The 25,256-nt window shown below is 38.2% G+C and overlaps 1 protein-coding gene across 2 annotated transcripts; it reads right to left on the bottom strand.

The window, feature by feature from the left end:
- Positions 1–3,713: 3,713 nt before the first annotated feature.
- Positions 3,714–12,940, bottom strand: LOC120103913. 2 transcript variants are annotated; one of them, XM_039132992.1, is made up of 10 exons: positions 12,552–12,940; positions 11,250–11,431; positions 10,984–11,165; positions 10,612–10,896; positions 10,445–10,503; positions 10,309–10,345; positions 10,134–10,205; positions 5,344–5,668; positions 4,716–5,067; positions 3,714–4,153 (listed from the first exon to the last, which is right to left on the bottom strand). In XM_039132992.1, the coding sequence occupies exons 1-10, from the start codon at positions 12,661–12,663 to the stop codon at positions 4,143–4,145; spliced, it is 1,617 nt and encodes a 538-aa protein (XP_038988920.1). In that variant the 5' UTR covers positions 12,664–12,940; the 3' UTR covers positions 3,714–4,142. The 2 variants fall into 2 exon arrangements, with proteins under 2 accessions (XP_038988920.1, XP_038988919.1); XM_039132991.1 differs by lacking the exon at positions 3,714–4,153 and having other exon boundaries at positions 4,392–5,067; positions 12,552–12,939.
- Positions 12,941–25,256: the final 12,316 nt, after the last annotated feature.

The following is a 25,256-nucleotide window of genomic DNA, read 5'->3' as shown; positions in this document are numbered from 1 at the left end:
CCAGAAAGAGGAGCATAGTAAGAAGCAAGTCAACATAACTCAAAAAAAAATTTGCAACTATTTAAAGATCAATGGACATACCAAGGAGAAGTGTTAGAAGTTCCATCTCGAGTTGCAACCGAAGAGAAAGGAGTCAAAAGAGGAGGATCCCAAGAAGAAAGAAAAGATAGTCCTCAATGTGATTGACGTTGAGGAGTTGCTTGAGCCTGGGCAAGCAGATTCAAAATTAAGGCTGATTACAGAAAACTTGAGATAGAAACTGAGGCAAATTCAGAAGTGCGAGAAAAGATCTTCCACTTGAAGATCTAGATAAAGCAAACTATTAATGAAGTTATCGTAGATCCCGAATGCGAGATGAATTTTATCTTTGCAAGCTAGGATTGCAAACCAAGTCTCGTCCACATCTCTACTCTCTCAGTTAGATTCAAAAGGATATCGAGCTGAAGATCACTAAGCCCTGTACTTTTGAATTCACAATAACTGAGATGTACAATAAAGAGGTGGCATGCAACGTAGTTCATTTGGATATATTCCACGTTATTCTTGGAACCCGTACATATGGGATCAAGATGTTGTCTTCTATAGGCGATAAAAAAAAGTATTGATTTATTAAAGATGGAAAAAAGTTTATGATTGCCGGAACACACGAAAATATAGACCTTGTGACTATTGCTCTAGTAAAACGATTTGTTAATATTTACAATAAATTCATATTTATAATGATACAAAGAAGCCAATGTTACTCTTGAAAGACCAAGCTCTCTTCTCTTGGATCCATCGATTTATTGACTGAGATCAAGATGGCGGGGAAGGCGGGGAAGTCTTCGTCATCATCATTGTGAGAAAGGATGGCAAGGAGCGGCCCTAGCCTGGAATCCAATTGTAGAAATGGGGCAAGTGGTTTGCAAAGATCCAAAGAAAACCAATTCTAGGAATTGGTGCTGCTATGGATGGTCTATGGGTGGAGTAGGAAAGGCTACTGGATTATATTGTGAGAGAAAGGTCATGAAACTGGGCGAGGGATGATTGAGTCTTAGTAAAGCAGGCATTTCTCCATCTTCAATTCTAATTTAGTAAGAGCTAAATCTCCTAAATAGGAGATGCCTTGATCTAGAATAATCATCAAAATTAGTGTAGACCACTTTGGCTACTATGGGAAGGACTGGACAAGGTACAGAAGTGGGATCCGCCATATTGAAAAGCTTAATCATATGTCAAACTTTCGGAAGCCATAACATGGCCGTATGATGTTCGGTTAAGGCATTTTTTTAAAAAAAAATCGAATAATATTTTAAGCTCTACAATGTGAAGGCCCCCTTCCTCTTAAATAGTGCAATGCACCGAGCAATCAAGGCCAAATTCTATTACTTGAGTCCCAAAACGGGCTGGTCAAAGGAAAAAAATCATAAAAGATTTTGATTGGATGTTCATAACACGTCCAGACCAACTATGATCTAAAGGCCGGTACACCAAAAGATGTTTAGCATAAAACACTAAAGGTGCCAACCAATGCACCAAGTGGGCAAGGCCAAGTGAATATTGTGTATATTGAGAAGGGCAAGAATTATGAGCCTAGGATGAGATCCTTTATGGAATGGAAGCCAAGGAGTGGCTAACTATTTATACCACTTCTTGATACCCGAGGACCACTATAAATGTGATGGCTCTAGGATAGGATAAAAGGGGAACCCTAAAGGAAGCCTTAGGCAAAGACTTTGATGTTATTCGGTCTCACTAGGAAGTAAGACATGATGCCTAGTAGCCCAAGTATGGTACACATCAAACCGAGCAGCTATCAGGAAGAATGAAGAGCTTGAGTCGGCCTCATCGCCTATCTTGAATAGAGGGTTATCGTCTGACCATATATAAGGGTAATGACCTCAGTATGAAACCAAGCAAACGTTTATTGGACTTAGCAGTTAATAAAAGCATGATGAGTGGGAAATTGGTAATCTTGGTGGTCAAAACTGTCAAAAAAGGTGAAAGCCAGATGTGGGCTGCTACTGATGGGAGTAGGTGGTTACCATTTTTTGTATAAATAGTGGAATATAATCTAAGAAATGAGATCCTTATCTCTCGATTAACCAATCAACCAGATTTGACTTTAATCTTCATTTTTAACTTATCATTGCTTTTACTCTTTAGATTCCATACTTTAGCTTCCTATAGAATTCTAGTTTATCTACAGTAGTAGAATAATCCGTAGCCCCGACTACACCCCACCTCTTCCTCTTCCGAATAGATGAAGTGATGGTAGCGAAAATTCTTTAAAGTCAAAGTACTTAAACCCATGCTACTTTTATGATCTTCTTTCCTTTGTTCTCTTTTTCAACTAATCCGACATAGGTAACATGCCCATCTGATTACTAGATTCAGTCATAGGAACATATGCCTCTCCACCGGTGAACAAGTTTTCCTGGCACACCCATCTCTTGACGTAAAAAAGAAGGCAACGATGCATATCTCCTAATCCAAAAAGAATTAAGTGAAACGGCTGCAAGCAAAGTTAATGTAGAAATCGAGATCTAACTCTTACAGGATTTTAGCTTTTCAAGATTATTTTTACTAGTCATGTCTATTTGGAAAAAGCTGTCTTTCACCATTCGTATTTTTTTTTCTAAATCTTTTTAAGAGATTCGAATTAAGTGGGTTGAGAAAATTACTTTCTTCTCTTCGATCAGATCATGCATTGGATGCAGTTTGCCCTAGAAAAGATAAGTTACCCTGGAAGGAAAATTAAGAAGAAGATACTTCACCAGTTGCTGTCAGCATCTTTCCATCAAACTATCAGCCGCAAAGTTTGAATAAGAATCCACAGCCCATCTCTCTTTCCAAACGATTTGTGCTTATTAAGTTCTAAGGCCAGCATGAGCCCCACGCTTTGATTACCCAACCAACGGATAGTGGCCTTCAGCTTTCCATACGTGTAGTAGAGCGGTTGCATCATATAGCGGCAATTTGGATCACAATCCACTGTACATGGCCAAACCAACAAAACGAGAGGTTCCAGACATTGACCTAAATGAATGGCGATTTTAAATCTTCGACTTGAGACTGCAATAGTATTAATTTGGTTGTCCCCACAATAGCTCATTTTACTTTGCAAATCGGCAAACTTAATGGGGCCGTCAGTCTTCCGCTGTGACATTTTAGTCAAGTCATTTGTGGTTTAGATATTTGCAAGAACTAATCTCACACATCTTCACTGGATAAGGTTCCTTGGCCACTGATGCTGCTTTCATGACTTTGAAGGCATCAAAACAAGCAAGTGGTGTGCAACTGGGTTTTGTTCTCAGATTTAGCCATTAGAACTGACTTGAAGGAATCTTGCATAACCAACCTGCTTTCGGCTCAACGATCCAAAAGTTTACATGGATGTTTCGAATCACCCATCATTAACCACTAATCAGTAATCGCAAGTTTCCAATGGTTCCAAAAATTGAGATGATTCAACCTCAGCTGCAATGCTCTGTCCAATTTGTCGATAGCTGGAATCAGCCAACAATCGCAAGCAGTCGACACTGGTGACAGAACTCAAAGCACTAAAGAAAGGTGATAGCAACCAGAAGGGAGAGCATTTTGAGGTCCGATATTCATGTGCATTCACTCAACATTAACAAATAAGAAAAGATGACCAGTGTATTGACATCATTGATGCTTCTCAGATACCCACCTGACCATCCACATTACCCTGCAATACTACAATGGTGAAATGTAACCATATGCATGCATGTTTTCTGACTAGCCAATACAGCAGCTGACTGGATTACTTCTTATATTGCAGAGCATATAAATACAGTACTGAAGAAGACTTCTTATCTTCAAGATTTTTTGGCGACTGACACAATTGATTGTATCGATTCAAGAGCTGACACAATTGATTGTATCGATTCATGAGCTTTGTAAGGTAGCCGTTCCAACAATGTATATACACATCTAAGGGCCAAATATGCCTTCTAAACACAGACATCAAGCTTTGGCAACATTTAGTTTCCCCTCCGCATCCTATTTAGATTCTAAACAGTCGGGCCAGGAAGCATTTTTTTGCAGCAGGAAAGCTCTGAAGAGATCTCAGCATCACCAAAATTTCATGAGCTAAACCTACCCCAAATAAAAAACTCTTCATGCTAGTCGCAATGGCTTCAAGATGGGTCTGCTTCCAATATGCAGAAAATTGTATCAATTCTTACGCACAAACAAAGAATTACATGAATTGTATTCAACAAGTATCTCGAGGCATAACCGATGTACTGCATTCTGAAATAACCAACACATTGCTTGCTCAAACTAGCACCTTTCAGCATTAAATATTTAATTTTTCTAAGATCAACAACTAGTATAGTTGATCACTACCCGATGATCACATGGGTACTTACAAGCTAGCTGCCATATATTTTAATCATCACTAATCAAGGATCAGAGAAGTTTGTCTTTCAAGTAAACACTAGAAAGTAAACCTGAAAGAACCGCATTTCATGTCGAAAAACAAAATAATGCAGTCAGGATAAACAAACTACATAAGCCACCCATCTAGCACAAGCAGCAGAATCCTCAAAACTATATTAAGCGCACTCGGCAAAATATTACATAAAATATCATCGACTATGCACATCATCATCACAACTCGACTAGAGTGGATGAGGAACCTATTTAGATTGATATAAGATCAACAAGATCCTATGGTGCTTTCTCTTGTAGAGGCAGAGGTGGCTGACCTGAATGAATAAACTGCTTGTTATACTTGCGGTGACGCCTTTCCCTGGCATAGATGACCCAGAAGATCAAAGACAGCATCACAGCACTCGACACCATCACAAGCCCAACGTAGATCCATTTGCTGTGCTGCTCCAGGCCAGGGCAGTAATTGTTATTAATTTCAGTAAATGTTTGTCGCACAAAAGTGCAGTCTTCTAGACCAGTGAGAAATGGCCCATAAAGGTATATTCCTTGGCTCACATTGACGGCTGCTGCCATTTGCTTGTAGATGCCTGGAGTAACCCGGCCAGCGGTGGTACATATCTCAGACCCAGACACAACAGCAGCTTGGCAAATGTAACCCCTCCATACCTGCATTAGGAATAAAGTTAAATTAAAGTCCATTCGGCTTATATATAATTATTAAACATTATTTAATTAGAAAAGAGATTTAGTGGAACCAGCTCCAGCCCTTGAGGCTTTCTGAGATATTCTTGCAGGCCCCTGCCAAGGCTAGGCCCTTGAAGATATATATCTACACACTCTGATGGTGTGACCTTCCGGTTTACCTTCACTTCTCTCATTGAATATTTAGGGTTTCTTTCCTTATAAATGATTCAGCAATATAATAGTCATCGGCTAATTTACCTGTGACGCATTGCTCAAGCTGACTTCTCCAGTGGCGCATGTACGGTTACTCAAGCCGGCTGTGTATGGGTTGCAAAGTGGGGGCATCAATGGTCCGGATTGGTTATAATATAGAGGTCCGGCACGAGGAGGGAAGTTCCTATTGGAAATATTGTTGATGACTTGATTCACAACATTTACCAGCTGGAAAGTGACTTCCCTGCCTCGGTACAGTGATTCGTTAGCAGTGGCAGTATCAACACAGGGAAGAATATCATCCAAAGCTGTATGCGCATGAGGGTGATCGACCCAATCGTTCATTGCAACGCATGTGTCTGCAACCACACTGATAAAATCAAAAAGAAGTTACACCATCAGTATTATTTATGATAAATTCAGGGCATAGCATTTGCTTCTCTAATGATCAATAAGTGTATAGTCAAAACCACCAAAAACTAAAACTCTGACGCTGCTAAAGTTGAAACTTATTTAGCAAAGTTATTTTCCACAGCCAAAACTGACTTATTAAAACTTACATGTGGTGACACCTAAAAAATAGAAGTTCACTTAAATGTTAAACTCATGATTTTTTTTACATAAACTTTTTGACCTCTTAATAGTTGTTTGTTCTGTATGCAATAGATTTATTTCTTTCAAAAGAAAAGAACAGTGTTGATGTGTCATAGAATTAAATAGCACTATATTCTTTATATACAGAGGAAGGAAATAGTGACATAAAATATATAATTAAAATAGTGAATATCTCAATTAAAAAGTTAAAAAGTACATGTTGTACATTTATTTAAAAGGGAATAATAGCCCATGGTTTAATCTAACCTTTGAATATTTTGATGAATGTATACAGAAGAACAAAGTTGTTAAGAAATTATAATAGATGTTGTCCATAATTAATTTTCTAATGATAGTCTATAATACAAATAATGAAGTCTTTTGGAAAATCCATCAAGGCAAAAAAATAAAAATGCAAAGAAATATGTGAAATGCATCCAATTGTATTCAGTTATTTAAAGATGGCCCAAAAAATTCATCTAAAAATTGTGCACCCTAAATATCACTACCTACTAAAGGTAATATATATAAATGTGGTGTAGCTTTTATGCATTCACACTGAGTTTTATTTTGTGTAGATATCAGTGCATATTTCAAAATCCTCTTTATATAAAATTATTAAACAAACAAATGTTTTGGAGTTTTGAATAATATAAGTACATCATGTTATATTTGTAATTTTTTTGATAGCAAAGTTTTGTATTCATGCATAATAATATCGTCAATGTCATGACAGAAACAACAAAATCTAAAGGGTTAAGGGAAATACCGAGTAACAAAAGAGCAGCCTATCCGATATATATCCCTTAATTATGATTGGGTAAATACTCTATTTAGCCAAGCAGAAGGGTAGAAGAGAACTTGATGCTTCAAACAGAACAAATTGTTAGATTCTCCAGATAATTTTTTCAATAAAATTGTGTGAAAAGGAATTCTACGCCATTATCAGCTGAAAAAGTCTGAAATTGAGTTTCAAACTGCTGTGGTTCCATAACCACATGTTAGATTTCAGCCTAGAGTTTAAAAGCTTCGGGTATGCTCCAATGAAAAAGCCGTGAGGGACTCATGACAAAGTATTTAACTCAAAAAGCTACTAATCCAACCTATGTTAACTCAAGAAAGGCTACAATGAAGCATCTCCACTTTGAAATGGTGGACTGAGGACTGGTGGTAGGATGACTTGTAGGATATATTCAGCTTATTGCTGGTGGTAAATTCAAGAATATAGGTACCAGAAGCTATGCTCATACCAATGACAGGCTTCTACAATACATACCATGTTAAGCCATTTCAGACACGTGCACAACCACATGCAAAGCTGTGGAGGCTTGTGGCAACAAAAACAGATCCAAGTTGGCTCATATCAGTCTGTGTTGGTGGGCTGGTTCAACATTCACTGGCACTGGCACAGAGGGGCATGTATCATACTGGGGTTATGTAACATTTTACCATGTTGGCACTTCACCAGCACAACATGTACCGTATGGTAACAAGCCTTATCCCATGGGTAAATCAATCACATTTTTGAAAAAATTAGCCCAGTTGGAGACACCTTTATAGGTTCACTTTCCAAAATTAGACAAACTGCTTGGTACATGGGCTCATGTGTTGAGACTTGAGAGAGTTACTAGTATGTTTAAATAGGCTCATACACTCTGAGAAGTGTTGAAGAGAAGGCTACAAAGCAAAAATACTTAAGATCGCATGTCATGTCTACATCAAATACATCTCGGATACCGATATTTGCCAAATGTTTCTGGGATATATGTCCGAGATATCCCAATTTTCAAGATTCGAAAATGCACCATTTTGTTTCCTACTTTTTTTCAAAAATAATCATATGATTGTATCCATATTGTCTTGTGTCCATATCCCATATCCATGTCCGTGCTGCCCAGTTGGAGACACCTTTATAGGTTCACTTTCCAAAATTAGACAAACTGCTTGGTACATGGGCTCATGTGTTGAGACTTGAGAGAGTTACTAGTATGTTTAAATAGGCTCATACACTCTGAGAAGTGTTGAAGAGAAGGCTACAAAGCAAAAATACTTAAGATCGCATGTCATGTCTACATCAAATACATCTCGGATACCGATATTTGCCAAATGTTTCTGGGATATATGTCCGAGATATCCCAATTTTCAAGATTCGAAAATGCACCATTTTGTTTCCTACTTTTTTCAAAAATAATCATATGATTGTATCCATATTGTCTTGTGTCCATATCCCATATCCATGTCCGTGCTGCCCAGTTGGAGACACCTTTATAGGTTCACTTTCCAAAATTAGACAAACTGCTTGGTACATGGGCTCATGTGTTGAGACTTGAGAGAGTTACTAGTATGTTTAAATAGGCTCATACACTCTGAGAAGTGTTGAAGAGAAGGCTACAAAGCAAAAATACTTAAGATCGCATGTCATGTCTACATCAAATACATCTCGGATACCGATATTTGCCAAATGTTTCTGGGATATATGTCCGAGATATCCCAATTTTCAAGATTCGAAAATGCACCATTTTGTTTCCTACTTTTTTCAAAAATAATCATATGATTGTATCCATATTGTCTTGTGTCCATATCCCATATCCATGTCCGTGCTGCATAGATTAAAGGAGAACTTATTTCAGCTACTGAACCTACTAAATTTTGTCTAAAGAGAGAGATCGGACAGCCTGGGAACCTTAGGTCAAAACTTTGCATAATAAATGATTGTATAGTTCTTAGTTGATGGAAGCAAGACTGGTGTAGGTATGGGGAAGTGAATCTCTTAAATATTTAATAAAAACCTCTTAAAGCTGGCGCACCACCCTAAATGAAAGATCTCTGCTACTAAGGTAGAAGAATACAAGTCTATAAAGTTGTGTATTCATAAAAAAGGGTCATAAGATCATGGCTCACTGCTCAACATTTCTTAAGTCTCCCTTTTCTCAATGCATCTAGTCTATGATGAAAATAAAAGGGAGAACAATTGGATCGAAATCCTTTTCACCAATATTTAAACAAAAGAGGGCACTAATGTTGTCAAACAATCTAACAACACTATCAGCACCAAAATCTTGAAATGGAGAGTTCCTCACTTTAACTTCTTAGACAATAATTCTTTGTGGGGTAATTGCTCTCTTGAAGACCAATAACAGGAGGAAGGTATGTAAAGCATGGCATCTGTTACCTTAAGGCCCTTGCTAAATGAAAAATCTAGACATGTAAAATAATGCACATATGGGGGGTTGGGATCTCCCAGCCGATATATCATTAGTTAAATAATGCAAGTATGGGTGCAGTAACAGTTCTAGTTGTGAGGATATGGATATCAAAAAACAGAAAAAGGAAGTGTTTTGGAAGTTGGTGCAGGAGGATTTTCTAAGGGTTCAGAAGGGTTCGGAAGCAACTGAGGCACCCTAGATAGAAGTCTCTTGCTATAACACATTCTTTGTTTTGCTTTTTTAGCTTTGTTTTGAGTTTATGTTAGCCTTGATGATTCTAGCATGGTAGCTTTTATGTTAGCAATTGGCATCTGCTGAAGAAGTTCTAATGAAATTAATATTGTTTGCTACCATTAAGGATAGATTCTTGTTTCTCATATCCTTTTCAAAATGAAAAGGATGATTTTGATCAGATAAAACCCTGTTTCTCACAAAAAAAGAAATTAAAGCTAAAATTTGAACTACAAACAGAACCCCTGTCTATCAACTAACTAATTTAGCTTCACATCTGCATTTCGAGATAAAAATATAATAACTAAAAACCTCCACCATTTGTGGGGAGGGGAGTAGTCAAAAACATAATAAATGCTTCAAGTTCTCTAACCTTTGTATAAACCATTGACATTCTAAGTGCAGTATTGATGAATAAGAATGAGAGATTCTATATAGACATTAGTGAATTTCAAAATTAGCAATCACAAATGAGATGGCAGTTATAAGACTTATGCACAAAAGTTCTCAAAGTAATAAATTAGACAAATAAAAGCATGGATATCTTCCATAGCCACAAGTCATTAAGGGCACATGATATTAACATCCATTTTTCCTGTATACCATAAAGCATTCTCAAGATTAAAGCAACATATTATATATTGACTAAGCTTCCAATTTTACTAGCAATAAGCTAGAAGAACTTGATAAATCCTAAAATTTCATATTTACCAAACATAAGTACATATGATCAAGTTGAATCTAAATTGTGAGACTAAGTAATGCAGCAGAACATAATAATAATATAGTTCTAGAAGAACTTACTTATGTAGAAGAAGAAAAACTCCACACAAGATAAATGTACCCGCTACAAGAATCCATCCAACAATCACAAAGCTGTAAAATTTATCAGTTGTAAAAAAGATTAGAAGAAGGCCCTGTAAATGTGGACAGGCACAAAGAAGAAAGAAATTGATGGTGGTCAAAGCATCTTTCTTACATGGAGACAAGGAATTGCAATCCAAGTATAGAGAATACTGCACAAATAGTATAAAATAAAATAAGCAAGTTAGCAAATGCAATAACAAATAAACTACTAGTAAGTTTCTCGAGATTTAGAAGCCATATATGCTCACAGAATCCAAGAAACGCCACAAGGAGCATCACTGCGGCAAGTATAATCAAAGCCAATACCCTGCAGTACACAGCAAGGATTGTACAGATTGCCCATCATAAAATGTTCGCAATTATAATGTTTTGCATAATTTAAATAAAGGGTATATGGAAGAGTCAATAATCATACACTTCATCCAACACGTGCTGAATCTTCCTAGAATTGTCCTTTGTCTTAGTAGAAAGATCATTAGCTGATGAGTTGAGCTTAGTTTGGATGGCATCAATTTTACCCTGGATATCAGCAGGCAGGAAGATTTGATCCACCCCAATCTTCTTAGCATCTGCCAAACTCTCTGAGAAATTCCTAAGATTGTCAACCGTTATGTTGGCCTGACCCACAACATAATCTAGAGTATTTGAAGTGCTGGAATGGAACTTCCCCTGACCGGTGTACAACACGATGCATCCAACACTGGGCATCATTTATAAACACTATCAAAAAGGAAAGAACCAACTGGGCCACAAAATCAATCTGCAAATATAGAGCGATGTAACTTACATTGCAGCACAGGTAAATAGTATGAGCAAAATAAGCGAGAGAGCATATGCCGTGCGAGAATAGGAATAACTCTGACGTCGGCAGCAGCAATAGCAGCAACATATTAGCAATAAAACCAAACCAAATCCCAGGAACCAGATCAAAGCAAGGACAAACAAGGGAGCTGCTGTAAAACCGACTGACTGCCAAGAAAAAACACAAAAAAGATAAGTAATTTATTTACATAAAAACAAGAAAATCCATAGAAGAGAGGTGGAAGAGCTTACAGCCCAGTAGTGGTTATTACTGATATTCCAACCACCGGTGTAATGTTTGTATCCATTCAAAGGGTCCTTCCTGTCTGTCCTCTCCGCAGCCAAGATGAAAGAGCTGTTGGAAAGCTCAACAGATGATGAATTCTCAGCAAGAGACCTTCTCCACATAACCAAGCCATCTTCCCCTCTTCCACCTACAAGCAATCAAACTCATACAAAACTCTCTCTTTTGTTTACATAAAAATATGATTTTATCTATTGCACTAACATAACCTACAAAAAGGAAATCTCAGCAAGCACATACAAGAGAACATTAAAAAGAGAAAAGAGAAACGGAGTCTCTGCACACAAGAAGAACAATACCACGAACCTTACAATTAGGTAAGTAAACACACAAAAAAAAGGAGACGGGTAGCAGAAAGAAAATGAGAAGGGTGGATGGTAGGAAAGAAGCCGGTGATCGAAAGAATGTCATGTCTAAAGCTAAAAGGAAAAAAAGAAGAATGTCATGGTTCTCCAAACTCTCTCTCTCTCTCTCTCTCTCTCTCTCTCTCTCTCTCTCTCTATGCCGTCCAGATACTGAAGAGGCCTTTGAAATTCCCAAAAAAAAAATTCAAACAAAAGAATTTTTTTCCGGAGATCCCCAGAGAAAAAAAGGGAAAAAAACCCACCACCCAAAAAAAGAGAAAGAAAAAAACAAAATCAATAACGAATAAAGATCGTATTTTTTCCCAGGAAAAAAGGTTTCGGGCCACAAGAAAAATGCCCAAACTCATAAGAAAATAATCAGCAAGAAGATGAAGAAATGGCCGGAAAAAAATAGGAGAAATTTTAGAAGTAAACAAAAAGCGTAAAAAACACGTCTTTTTCCTGCACATGAAAGTAATACCTAAGTCCTAAAAACAGGAAAGAAGACAAAAAGATGAGGTAACAAAGAGAAAAAGACCACTCGATATGATGTGTTCTGGAGATTAGAGGAAGAGTGGGAGATAGACAAGCAAAAGAAGGGCAGACGAGCGGTAGGTAGAAGAAGAGGAACGGGCGATCGTCAGAATGCCCTGCCTCTCTCTTGGCCTTCGCACCACCGCATTTTGCAATCCACAAGAATCCACCAAAACAGTTCCGATTTTTTGTAACAAAAATACGATTTCTTCCCCATAAAAATCATACACAACCCAAAAAGAGAAATCTCAAAAGACGCACCAAAATCGAATCTTTTTCCACAACAACGGGTGTTTCTGCGAACAAGAACAACGCAGAACCTAAAACCAAGAAAGAACACAAGAAATAAGCTGGCAAAGAGAGAAAGAGTACCTGGTATCAGCGTGCGGTGAAGCCGGGAAGAAGCGCAGGAGACGGAGAAGGAAAGGAAGAGGACGAGAAGGGCTGGTAGGAAGAGAATAGGAGGTGATCGAGAGAATGCCATGCCTCTCTCTCTCTCTCTCTCTCTCGCTCGCTCGCTCTCCGGGCTGTCCAAAGAAAAAGCGCAGAGCCCTCTGGAATCCCACAAGCCGCGAGAGACCCAACAGAGGATTTGAGGGGCCAAAGACGAGACTTTTAGTTCTTTTTCCTTGCCACCCTTTTCTTTTTATATTATGGGCTCAGATTAGATTCTTGTCGGACATTGGGTCTGGGTTTCCGAGAAGGGATGGGAGGAGACGGGATTTTACCTCCTCTGCGAAGGAGGAAAATGGTCGAAATAGTAAGGCGAGAGAGGGGGGGGGGGGGGGTGGGGGGTTCTATATACACCCCCCCTATTGCTAAGGACACCCCCCAAAAACTAAAAAAAAAAAATACCCAAACTAACCTTTAGTGTAATTACCATATTGCCCTTGAAATTTTCTCCGTACACCCCTCCTTCCTCCTCCTCCGTTTCGTTTTGAAAAGAAAAAAAAAACACCTCTCAAACCCCCCTTAAACCCCTCGATCCATTTACATCGTTTAGGCGATCTTTGAAGGAGATTTAAGCCCCATTCGAAGCATGGACAAGCAACTAGTGATTTGGGACGAAGAATCGGCCGCAAAGGTACGTGTTCCACCTTGTTTCGAAATTTTTTTTTTTCACGGTTCGTGCTCCGTTCGGCACTGGATCGCCGAACAAAAGGCTTCTGTTCGGCTGAACAGTGCCGAACAGAAGCCTTCTGTTCGGCAACCCTCAACCGAACAGAAGCCTTCTGTTCGGCTGCACAGTGCCGAACAGAAGGCTTCTGTCCGGCACTGTGCAGCCGGACAGAAGGGTTCTGTCCGGCTCTGTGCAGCCGAACAGAAGCCTTCTGTTCGGCACTGTGCAGCCGAACAGAAGGCTTCTGGTGCCAAATCGCGTGCCGTGCTGAATTTTGTGCCGAACAGATCCTCTGATTCATTAATTCTTGGTGATAAATTATTTTATATGTAGGGCTATGCTACAACCGAATCGAGTATAATTGGATCAGAATTTGTACTGGATTACACAAGCGAATTTACAACTTACGAGGTATTATAATGTATTGTGCAATTTTGTATTAGTTTAGCGAGCTATTTTTACAACTGTGTACTTACATAAATTGTTTAATGTATAGATCTTCAAGAGTAGAGAGGACTTGTGTAATTGGTGTCGTGAAGCTGGGAGGCGAAATGGTTTTGTTGTTGTAATCAAATCATCCGATGCAGGTACCATTTCTAAGAAACCCAGAATTACGTTAGGTTGTGAGAGGGGTGGGACGTACCGAACCAAAAAAGAAAAGCGAATAAAGACTGCCTGTGGGACAAAGAAGTGTGGATGCCCTTTTGCATTAAGAGGAAAGAAATTGGATACTGCGGATGATTGGATATTACTGGTCGTATGTGGAGTGCACAATCATCCCGCTGCAGAGAATCTGGAGGGGCACTCATATGCAGGGAGATTATCTGAGCAGGAGACGGAATTGTTAGTGGATATGTCGAAGAGTTTGGTTCGTCCAAAGGACATATTATCCACATTGAAGGAAAGAGATGCCCTCAATGTTACGACTATCAAGACTATCTACAATGTACGTCAACGGTTTAAGGTTGTAGAGAAAGCCGAGAGGTCTGAAATGCAACATCTATTAGGTAAATTATCAGAGGCTAAATATATTGAGTGGCATAGGAATTGTAATATAAATGTATAATTACTACTACTTTATAAAACATCAATAAACAAAATATAATGCTATAACAAATAAACAATACCTGTTGCCTCCAGATGGAAGCTGCTATATGCGTCCTGAAACTGATCAGGACGGACTCATCCTCTGGACCTCCTGGACATGGTCCAACGGACTCATCGTCTTCGCCCCTAGCGGGCATATCATCATGCTCTGACTCAGGAGAGGGCGATGGCATATGAGCAGGCTCGGGAGAAGCAATCCTAGCACGACGTCTCCTAGCTTACGCCGTAGGTCTAAGTCTGGAGGGACCGGGATCCATGTCTGAAAATATAGAAATTCAATGTTAGGCTATATCAAAGAAAATAATTCAATTGCATACATAAATGATAAATGATAAAACAAGCCAAAAAAGAAACAAGTTACTTCTTGGAATCTACATGATTGGGTTTTGTGATAAATAATTCAATGTTACTTCAATTGCATACATAAATGATAATTCAAAAGTATACGACTCGTAAACTCAAGACATAACTCAATAATAGACTTTACCTAAAACTATGCCGCAGTTCTTAGTTTTTGTTTTTAGTTTTTGTTCGTTAACTAATGTTGTGGTTTTATTATTTGATAGAGCATTTGATATGAGATAATCATTCCAAGATCAAGAATGACATCGATGAAGGTAATAAGATCATCATATTTGGATGCACCATGTTAATGCTATATGATAATGATTCTAAATTATCCCTACTTCTCAAATTACTATCTAATCTAGTAATGAAAAACTTGTCCTTGATGTTGGGTATCCAATTCACCCTAAGGACGTGATCTAGGCTAAAATTTGGGAATAAAAATAATCCTTAGTCTAGCAACAGAAAAAAAAAAAAATTTGGATTCGGCCCCATGGGGACCAAGATACATTGGGTCGGCCCCATGGGGCCGAACCAATTGCAGCGGGTCGGCCCCATGGGGCCAAACCGAAGGCACTGGTTCAAAGAACCAGTGCCGAACGATTTGGGGAGGGGGGGGGAGCTACCTCGAGGTGGTCGTGGAGGCGCCGGCGAGGTGCTCGTTGCTCGGGAGATGGCTGGGGAGGTGATTCCGGGAGAAGCCGGCGAGGTGGTCGGAGATCGGGAGAATGCCGGCGACGAGAGGGAGAAGGGGGAACGGGGGGGTTTTGGGCGTTGGCGAGGTGCTTTGGGCGGAACAGTTCAAAGGGAGACGGAAGGGGTTTGGCCGCCGGCGAGGTGCTTGAGGCGAGGTTTTTTGGGCGGAAGGGAGAAGCCGGCGGGTGTTTTGGAGGGGAAGAGCGGGGTGGGGGGGGTTTGGGGGGTGTAGAGAGCAATTTAGGTGAGGGGGTGGGGGGTAATTTAGAAATTTTTATTTTTTTAGGGGTGTCCTTAGCAAATGGGGGGGGGGGGGGGGGGGGGGGGGGGGGGGTGTAGAGAGTATTTAATTTTTTTTTAATTTTTGGGGGGTGTCCTGAGCAATAGGGGGGGTGTATATAGAACCACCCATCCCATGGCCTTCCACCCCACTAAATCCGGAAAGGCCTTAAAAACTTGTGAAGAATATTAATAATTTTAGTGTGGGTCTTTATTTCGATGACAAGATTACCCTTTCATGGAATGACTCAACCACCCTTGACACTTGTCTTAAGGAACTGACAACACGAGGAAAAGCAACTTTGACAGTAGGATTTAAAATTTGTATTGTTACAGTAGCTGCTATGGCAAATTAAATAATAATAATAAAATAATATTACTACTTTGTTGATCAATGTTTATTTGATAAAAGTTGTTTTTTTCAAATAGAAACAACTTTTGGTGAGAAAATGACAAAATTGAGTTTTGAAAATATTATTCCATTTGAAGAAATAATATAGATGCAAAAAGCAAGAGGCAATTATATAATCTATTATATTTTGCTTTGTTATTATATATAATGTAAAAGAGTAACACCATTATTGCTATAATGGTTCTCGTAATGTTATAATTTCATTATTTTAAATCTCAAAAGGTTGTACATGTGTATGTTGCATTCTCTTGGTATGCATCTTTAGACTTCTAATTTCATGCTCTAGTCATGGTTTCTGATTTGAAGCTAAGCTCTTAGTTGGTCAAGTCAGGTTGGATTAGATTCATAGAAAAGATTTTAGAAACGGTAGGTTATTGGAGTTGGATCGAGGCCAAGTATGATTTGGATAAACACAAAATATTTTAGTTCTAGTCTTTACCGAGTCAAATCAAATAATATATTTGATTTAAACATCTAATTATTCTTTTTGTTACATGATCTCTAGAGTTACTTTAAAGTTGATTGATTCTTCAGCCTCCTAACTAAATCTTCTTAAAAAGCATACATATCTTGGATAACTTTTGCATAAGCCTTATCTTAACGATCTAGTTTCTCAATAGTCTCTATAATTGGATTAACCATAGCATTCATTGCTTCTAGCTGCTTCAACATTTGAAGTTTGGACATGCCGGAACTCTAGTTGATATTCACAAAAACATCCTAGGTTTTTTTTGGCTCTTTTAAGCTGATATGCATGACTTCGTGTCACCCATAATATCTAGAAGGAAAAACATTGCTTTGACAAGTTTAACTCTCTACTTTCTTCTCATATTCATATTTCAGCTATACCAGGTGCCATCATTATTTCTAATCCATTGGTTGTCTTTTGCAAATCTTGCTTAATCAAATATGACTTGATGTAAGAACTCTAATAAGGCTAATTTGTATTGTTCAACTTTTCCATCAAAAGAAATAAGAGTACAGTGATGCAAGTCTCAACTAACAAGATCCACTTGCTCAAAGGCACAACTAATTTCAAGTAATGCCCAAATATGTACAAGCATAATAAATTATTGGAAGCTCTAAAACACTTCCAAGCCACAAATGCGATGAACTACCAATACCTGCCAGAAAAATCCTGACTCTCATACCTCATAGAATATCTCACCAACTCTGATCTTATACGAAAAATTCTACAGACTATCAAATAGTACGTAGAACAACGCAATCAAAAAGTCGGACGAAAATTCTTGGCTTCTGCGGCTCTGCCCCAAAAAATGCCTCACAAAATCTCTCTCCAATAGCACATACATCAAGAACTATAGGATTATGGCAACGCTTCCATTATCCCCTTATTATGTGTTCTCAGATGCTGTCGAGATTGTTGCATACAGCTGTAGAGCATAAGACGACACTTTGTGCCTGTCAATCAAGTTTGAAGAGACCGTTCAACTTTGCCATGCAATCTTTTTCGCAGGTGATGGTTTGCTGGTAGCTTGAGCAACAACAAGGGACTCTTTGTGTCTAAAAGTATTAATATATCTACACTGTGCACTTTTAGGAGGATGGATGCTGCGGCGAGCTGGCTTTGCCATCAAAAATTATTAGATTACACAGTGCATGTATCTTCGACCAGTCTGTCGCCAACATCAAACTCAGAGCCGCCTGCGAGAGTATCTTCTATGCGAAATGGGTGTTGGGAGTGGACCACATTATCTTTGAGGAAGACACTCCCATGGTGATCGAGCGGATTCAGAATCCTGAATATGTTGATGGAGGGATACGACTGCTCTACGATATTCACAGTCTTTTAGGCGAATGTGCCTCTCACCAGGCTACTCATATTTATAGAGAGGCCAACAGTGCAGCGGATTGGATGACATCATATGCGGCTCATCACTTCGATAATTTTATCTGGGAAGTCTCGACCTCTATGTCTTTCTTACAGTCTATTCTACTTTCTGACTTTTTGGGCAACACTCATACTCAGTTTAGTCACCAATGTGCAAAAAAGAAAAAAAAATCACACCTCAAGTTTAGTCCTACCACTTCACCATCAATCAAAGAGATGGATAATGTGAACTTCTACAAATACTATTAAAGGGGGGGCTATGTCACTACTCGAGTTCCACTTTCTGGATTTGCGCTTAGACTAGTTGATTACACATGTTTGCTTGATAAAGTGGGGACTAGGATAGGCAGTTAGGAATAGAAGGCTCTCTCTCCTTTGTGGGGAGAGCAACCTTGCTTCACTCAATCCTATCCTCAGTTCCAATTTATTCCATGTCTTCTTTATATATTCCACATTCTGTGTGCAGGCAACTGGAGAAAGACTTTTGATCATTCCTTTGGGGTTATTCAGGAAGTCGCAGAGGTTTTCATTCGTTATCATAGGAAATTGTTTTGCGCCACATCAGCTGACATATCGAGAGTATGATATAGATGGTTGTGAATTGTAATCTTCTAATTTAGTTGATTTTTTTTAAAAAATTTTTATTAGATAGGGCAAGGCAACTAATTATTTTTTTTATTTTAACTATTAAGGACCAATAAGTCTATTTAAGAAAATTTTCACACTTCCATGTCATCCAAGATGAACTAGAATCTTGGTTATTGGTAACTCACTGAAATAGCTAATAGCTTAGTGCTCGTAAACCTTGGGCTTCTACCACTGATTGATTAGTGTATTTACAAGCGGACTTATTAGCCAGATGATTTTCATATCCAAATAAAAGAGTTCTCATTTTAATTGAAATTCTTCTATAGTGAGCTCACTGTCTCAAGTAACATAATTGTATTAATGATGATTGCTACCTATTGTTCCGCTTGCATAACAATTATTGAGAGAGCACCTTATAAACTGACATGTCATATATATTACTTCCATGATTTAGCACAGCCAGAGGTTAAGGGCCACAAATAAAAAACTATAGTAGTTTGCATTATAATAACCACTGTATAGCATATACGTTATGTATGAGATGATGATGTGGATGGTTAGGAACTGTCATCATCTAATTTAGTTGACATTCATTATTAATTTTTATTAGATAGGTCAAGTTATCTAATAAACATAGTTAAGGAAAATTTCACCGTTCCATGTCATCTGAGATGAACTAGAATGTTAGTTATTAATAACCTGTTGAAATAGACAAGAGCAAAGGGTTTGTAAACCTTGGGCTTCTACCGACTGATATAGTGTATGTACCTCAACCTAGTGAGTGTAACCTGATTCGATTTAAAAGTATGCAAGCCATCATCAAAGATGAAGAGGAACCATACATAACTCACTAGGCTACCATACAAGTCCTCATAAAGATGAAAAGAGGGGCCATGGATAGCTCATCAGACCACTAACAAAAAAAGGCTCTATACAAGCCGTCATAAAGATGAAGAGGGAATATATATAGCTCATTGGACCACTAACAAAAAGGGCTGTCCACTATTTCAGCATCATCCAAATGTTGGAAGATGCTCAAATAATTGAAGTTCAAATTTGATTTACTATCATGGCCACAACTTTCAAGTAAGTGACCCTTGAAAGCTCTAGCTTTACCATCATTTTAGCCAACCAAAAATCTCCGCGCCCATATCTTCCATGTAACTTCATCTTCACATTATTTGACCCCTGAAAAGATGTGTCACTAATTTAATATATCCTAAAACTATGATCATTAAACAGCTATGCCGACAGCCACAAAATCCTCTAACTCAATGTCTAACACTTGCATCCTCAAAAAATCAATCCATACAAAATTAATTATTTTCCTATCAATAGCAGATAAGATTTTCCTTCAATGAAGTGGATTAGTGCTCCCTAAGTCTTTCTCGTAAAATGACAGAAATAATAATCATTTTTGTCTAGCTCAACCATGATTGATTTTTTTTGCTGGATAAAGTAGTCACTATAATAATATGGATGACTGCCGTAATTAATAATAATTAAAAAGACAATTATAATGTTTACACATAAAAAGTGTCGAACAATAAAATATACAAACAATAACTATGACTTTATTATATATTATTAGTAAAAGAGAAATTACATAAACATTTATGAGATATTGGCAGGTGCAAGGCATCTTGCCAAAGATTGAGCTTTTAAGGAGGTGCCAAATGGTTTACTTGGTAGGTTATTGAGAGTTCATAGCAGTGACCTAAGTTTGAATCATTCCTCGTCCTGATTTTGAGCAGACTACCTCCCATTCCAATTCTAACAAAGGCTTAAATAAAAAAAAAAAGAGGGGTGAGAGAGAGAGAGAGAGACCTATAAAAAATCAAGATGATATTTTTTGATATATTCTGTATTTTATTTGGTTTTGTTCTCACAATGTGAAACTTTTTTTTTTTACTAAAGCAGATGTATCATATATGATGGGTACGGATACATCTAAAAAGTCAAAAGATAATAATTTTTGAAGCATTCCGGATAAGTACTCCTCCTCCAGCCATAGGGCCTCCCAAAATGGTTAGCCACATAAGAAGCTACCCAATCCGCAGCTCCATTAGCCTCACGATACATATGCTTGGCCTGAATAGCCATTCTCTTACATACCATAGCCCAAATATTTCTAAGCAGCAGATGGCTGTCGCCTACATCACCCACACTCCGCTAGATCTAATCAACGGCTGTTGTGAAGTTGACAATGTGAGGCTTTAAAAGCTATAACTACATTAAAAAAAAAAAAACCATGAGTCCAAAATTAAGGTTATTTATGTCATAGAATGGGGGAGTGCAGGCACTACCTTGAACCCTACTAAAGGGTATTATGGTCGAAATGATAAAGGGCATATTGGGAGTACTATATTTTTTGGTGAGCCGGTGAGGGTTTTAGCAAGCTCGAACCTACCGACAGGAGGAGAGGAAGGAGGAAGAGGAAGCGAAAGGGACGCGTATCGCCAGACGCGGACACCTCGACAGCCGCGTGTCCCCGGCCCCTTGTGGGGCCCGCGGCTTGGGTGGGTATAGGGCTCGTGGGACCCACCCAGAGGATGCTGTCGAGGGCAAAGGCGCATTGGTCTCGTGCTTGCGTGTGCTTTAGATCTCACGAAAGCGATGAAGCTGATGCGATACACCATACGTGTGAGACGTACTCCCTTGCACATGGCGAGTTCACGCGTAATGTCGTCAGGACGGGGTACGTGGCGAGTGCTCGGATGCCTAGCATCTTATCCTTCCACGTATCTTTAGATGGGCATTTTTCTTTGCCTCTTTTGTTCTTTTCCTCGTTGTCCTTTTTTTTCGCATGCAAAGGTTTGTGAGAATGATTGTTAATTCTTTATCCTTTTGTTTTAACAGCTGGAAAGAAAATTTAGTTCTTCACGGCAGGCAACTATATGTGTTTTTATATTAATTAGTGTAAATATCCAAAGGTGGGGTGGAAACTGGCTCACCAACTTTAGACTTAGATATCATTCTTTTGATTCAAGATTATCCAAAAATAAAAGCAACTCCACAATGATTGAGATATATATATATATAGATTGGATAGTGATATATATGCTAATCATTCTGAACTATTTTGTTGATGGTTGTGATTGATATTTTTTTTGAAATTATTTTTTTTTGACAATCGTGAATATATTTATTCAAAATTAATTTAATAAATTTAATTAAAAAAAGTTTTGTGGAAATTTATGACTAAATTGTTCGGAATCTATAAACCGGCTGTGCAAAGTGAAGAAGAGTGTAGGTGGTTTGTGAAAAACAAGTCGGATTCGGACTTTAAGATCGTGCTAGGTTGGCTTTTTTTATTTTTGTTCGGGTTGCGTCTTTATTTAGACGCGCTTATCTTTAAAATTTTGGCCGGATATTTTTGCGTTCACAAGCCTTCGTGCCAAAAATCAACAAGATTTGAAATTAGACTTCACGCTTCCTTTGCTTGGTTAGAAAGTCGGATGTTCCTGACACTTGCAGTCAAATGAGGTCATGTGTTGAATTTTTTGGCTTCTTTCATAGGGGTTGGACAGCAAATCACTTGAATATAAAGTGATCTCATATTTGACAAGATCAACTCAATTTGTTTTTGTGGTCCATACTGTAAGAACATTTTATAAATGTGAAAGCTGGACCAGATATTATAGGATCCTAGTCATGGTAATAAGGTGTTTCTAAGCAAAGTGATGGTAGAACCAGCACTCATTTCATTTGAGTACTGAAGCAAAGAGCAAAAAGGTAATAATAATTCTTGGAAGCTCATCTATAACATTATAGCACAGACTTATAGGCATGGATGACGAGCTGCGTGCTTTCATTATGTTTCATGTTTCATTGGTCTATGGTCTCTGCATATTTCCTCCTGTTTCCATATTGCCACATCCTCTCTACATGTTAATCAAGTTACATATTTAAATAACATGAGACTTTATTTGGATGGGAATCATACCCACCAATATACGCATGGTAGATTTCATGTGCATCCTACTTGCAAAAGAAGGCTAGACCCTTTCTTATGTGCGTAATAATACTGATGACATGTACATGGCCCACTGTGAGGAGAATGTATAGTAGAAAAGGTCGGTTTTCTTTTTACTGCTTTGAACCTGAGACACGCTATCATCCTACTCAGCTATCACCTTACGATTCCACCAAACCCCTCAATCTTCTAAATTATATTTGCTATCTTGGCAAGAGTGGATTAGATCAGATTAGACATAAGTTAGATCAGATACAAACTAGATCAAAAATCTATCAACCAGTACCCAATCTGTATACTAAGGGCATGTTTGGATTTTTTCTATGGAATTGGATTAAAAATTTTGTACGATTCTCAAATTGGGCCAGCACAACCTACAAGATCACAGCCTACATATTGGGTTAGACTTCAAAGCTAATTCTGGATATTTTACCTAGCTCAGCCTATAGTATATGATTTTGCTGATTGTATTGGCCTCATCCATAAATTCTACAAGATTTTCAGCTCAATTCTTTAGAAAAATCCAAACAAACCCTAAATATGATAAAAATCCAAATATGAGCTCGGCCATTTTGTTAAACAAGTAATGTAACCTGATCTACAAACGGGCTGAAACAAGTTAAACAGATTAAATGATTGGGCATTGCAACTGCTAATCTCGGCACTGGTCATTTCAGCATGTCTATGGCCATGCTACATCAGCATATAGTCCATAAACCAAGTACAGAACAAGCAACGGCTACAGAGCCGTCTATGTGGTAATTGCTACATAATTACAAATAATTTAGTATCACCCGAATTCTAGCAATGGCTTCACAAATAATTGCTACGTAGACTATGTACTACGTAGTAATTACTGAGAAGGTTGCAGATTCAGGCTGCAGCACTTGGCCCAACCAATGCATTGGGTAGGCTGAGTTGGGGAACGTTGAATTGGGTGGACGTGGGATTGAAGTTATTGGCCCAGGACACAAGCAATCTGGACTTTCAGGAGCCCAATAGTTCGTAAAGGCTTGGCAAGGAGCATTAATGAAGCTGAGCTAGTCATGAAGGTTCTATCTTTGGGCCAAGGCTGAAGGTTTTCATTTCAAAGCCATGATTCAAACATTTTAGATTTCAGGAGTTGAGACTTTTTAAGAGGGGTTTGGTTGTTGAATGTAATAGGATCTGAAATGAAAATACACAGAAATGCATAGGCTAATTGTATAAACACTATTTTTCACACACAAAAAATAACATAGTAATGAATGAACCTTATAGACAATCATAAAGAAACAGGCCAGCAGTTGAGTCATCATAGTTTGCAGTGAAGGGCACATTCCCAATTGGTGAATGATCAGCCCTCCATGTATATATAGGATTTTTTGAGGGTTTTTTAAGCATTCCTGGTAGCCATGTAGGATACTCTTGTTTCTTATCCATATACTCCTCTTTATATTTACAAATTGTGAGTTTCTGTCTACCTTTTTAACTGTAAATTTTAATTTAGGTTTTAAGTGATGATGAAACATAAGTCTAGTCACTAAAAGCTCCATACTCAGTAACGAAAATCAAAAATGATTATAATAAACTATTTTGGTCAATATCTTTTCCGAGACAGGTGATAAAGATGATAAGAAACAAAACACGACGTTAAAAAATCCCATAGCATCCATTTGAAGTAGTAATTGAAGTTTCGAGGGGATAATTGAGTCCATAGAATAATCACAATGAGATCATAACATCATGTAATACCTACGTAGCTGTGATTTAATTGAGAGAATCCAGCTCAAATAGAAGATACTGAATGAATTGGTACATCAAGTCCTACAACAAAGAGAGAATTTAAAAGCACATGGTCCATTGAGAAGTGGCTTTTCTCTTGCCACATCTTTTCATAGGTCTTTGGCTCATGTTATCATCTTGCATGCTCAATAAAATAAAAATGGTTTCCACTAATTTTTAGAAGGAAGTGCATGATTCATATTGATCTTCCTATAAAACCAAATAAAGATCAAATATTAATGACATGAGCTTTACTCCACTTGACCATGCTATGAAATTTGATACATGTTGTTGAGCCCTCCCCTTTAGGCTTAACCTTTTGGGGTAAATTTGTTAGTTAATATAGTATCAGAGCTCCGGTTTGCTGGAGGTCATGATTTCGAATCCCTTTATATCAGTTATTTATTTAATTAACCGAGTTATCATTTTGACCTTGCACTTATTATTTTGACTCATTTCAGTCATTGTGGCCCCTCTATTTGTGTGGTCTGGGCCCATGTGAGGGGGGAGATGGGGGTTAGGTATTAAGCCTCATATACATTCTTAACCTTTTCTCTATAAGCTTAAGTTTTGGGGATAAATTGGTTAGTTAACACATATCACAATTGATATTGCTCTATATATAAGCATTGTATCCAAAGAAACATCATAGTCTACAAGAGAAATCAATAGTTTTTTAATATAGAATTTTTTTTGTTGTTGCAAAGAGTCCATTGGTAGAACCCAAAACCAAATGCAGAGGAATGAAGAAACAAGAGAGCAAATACCTCATCAATCTTGTAAACATTAATAGAGTTGTGAGGCCCAGGCCCAGGCCACATTGGCCCAGTCCCGGCAAGGCCCGCCATAAGGGGTGTCTTGCATGGGGAGTGGGAGAGGGGCACCGCGGCCCACGCGCCCTTCTCTTCAGCGGAAAAAAAAAGAAAAAACAAAACAAA

Source organism: Phoenix dactylifera, chromosome 1 (assembly GCF_009389715.1).
Source record: "Phoenix dactylifera cultivar Barhee BC4 chromosome 1, palm_55x_up_171113_PBpolish2nd_filt_p, whole genome shotgun sequence".
Lineage (NCBI taxonomy): Eukaryota > Viridiplantae > Streptophyta > Magnoliopsida > Arecales > Arecaceae > Phoenix > Phoenix dactylifera.
This window is presented reverse-complemented; position numbering and strand designations above follow the sequence as displayed.

Excerpts from the sequence above, each read along its gene's own strand:
- LOC120103913 (XM_039132991.1), bottom strand. The coding sequence starts at position 12,663 with ATGGCATTCTCTCGATCACCTCCTATTCTCTTCCTACCAGCCCTTCTC. Across the intron at positions 10,504-10,611 it reads CAGCACGTGTTGGATGAAGT|GGTATTGGCTTTGATTATAC; the intron begins GTATGATTATTG and ends TGTGTACTGCAG. Across the intron at positions 10,346-10,444 it reads TGTGGCGTTTCTTGGATTCT|TATTCTCTATACTTGGATTG; the intron begins GTGAGCATATAT and ends CTATTTGTGCAG.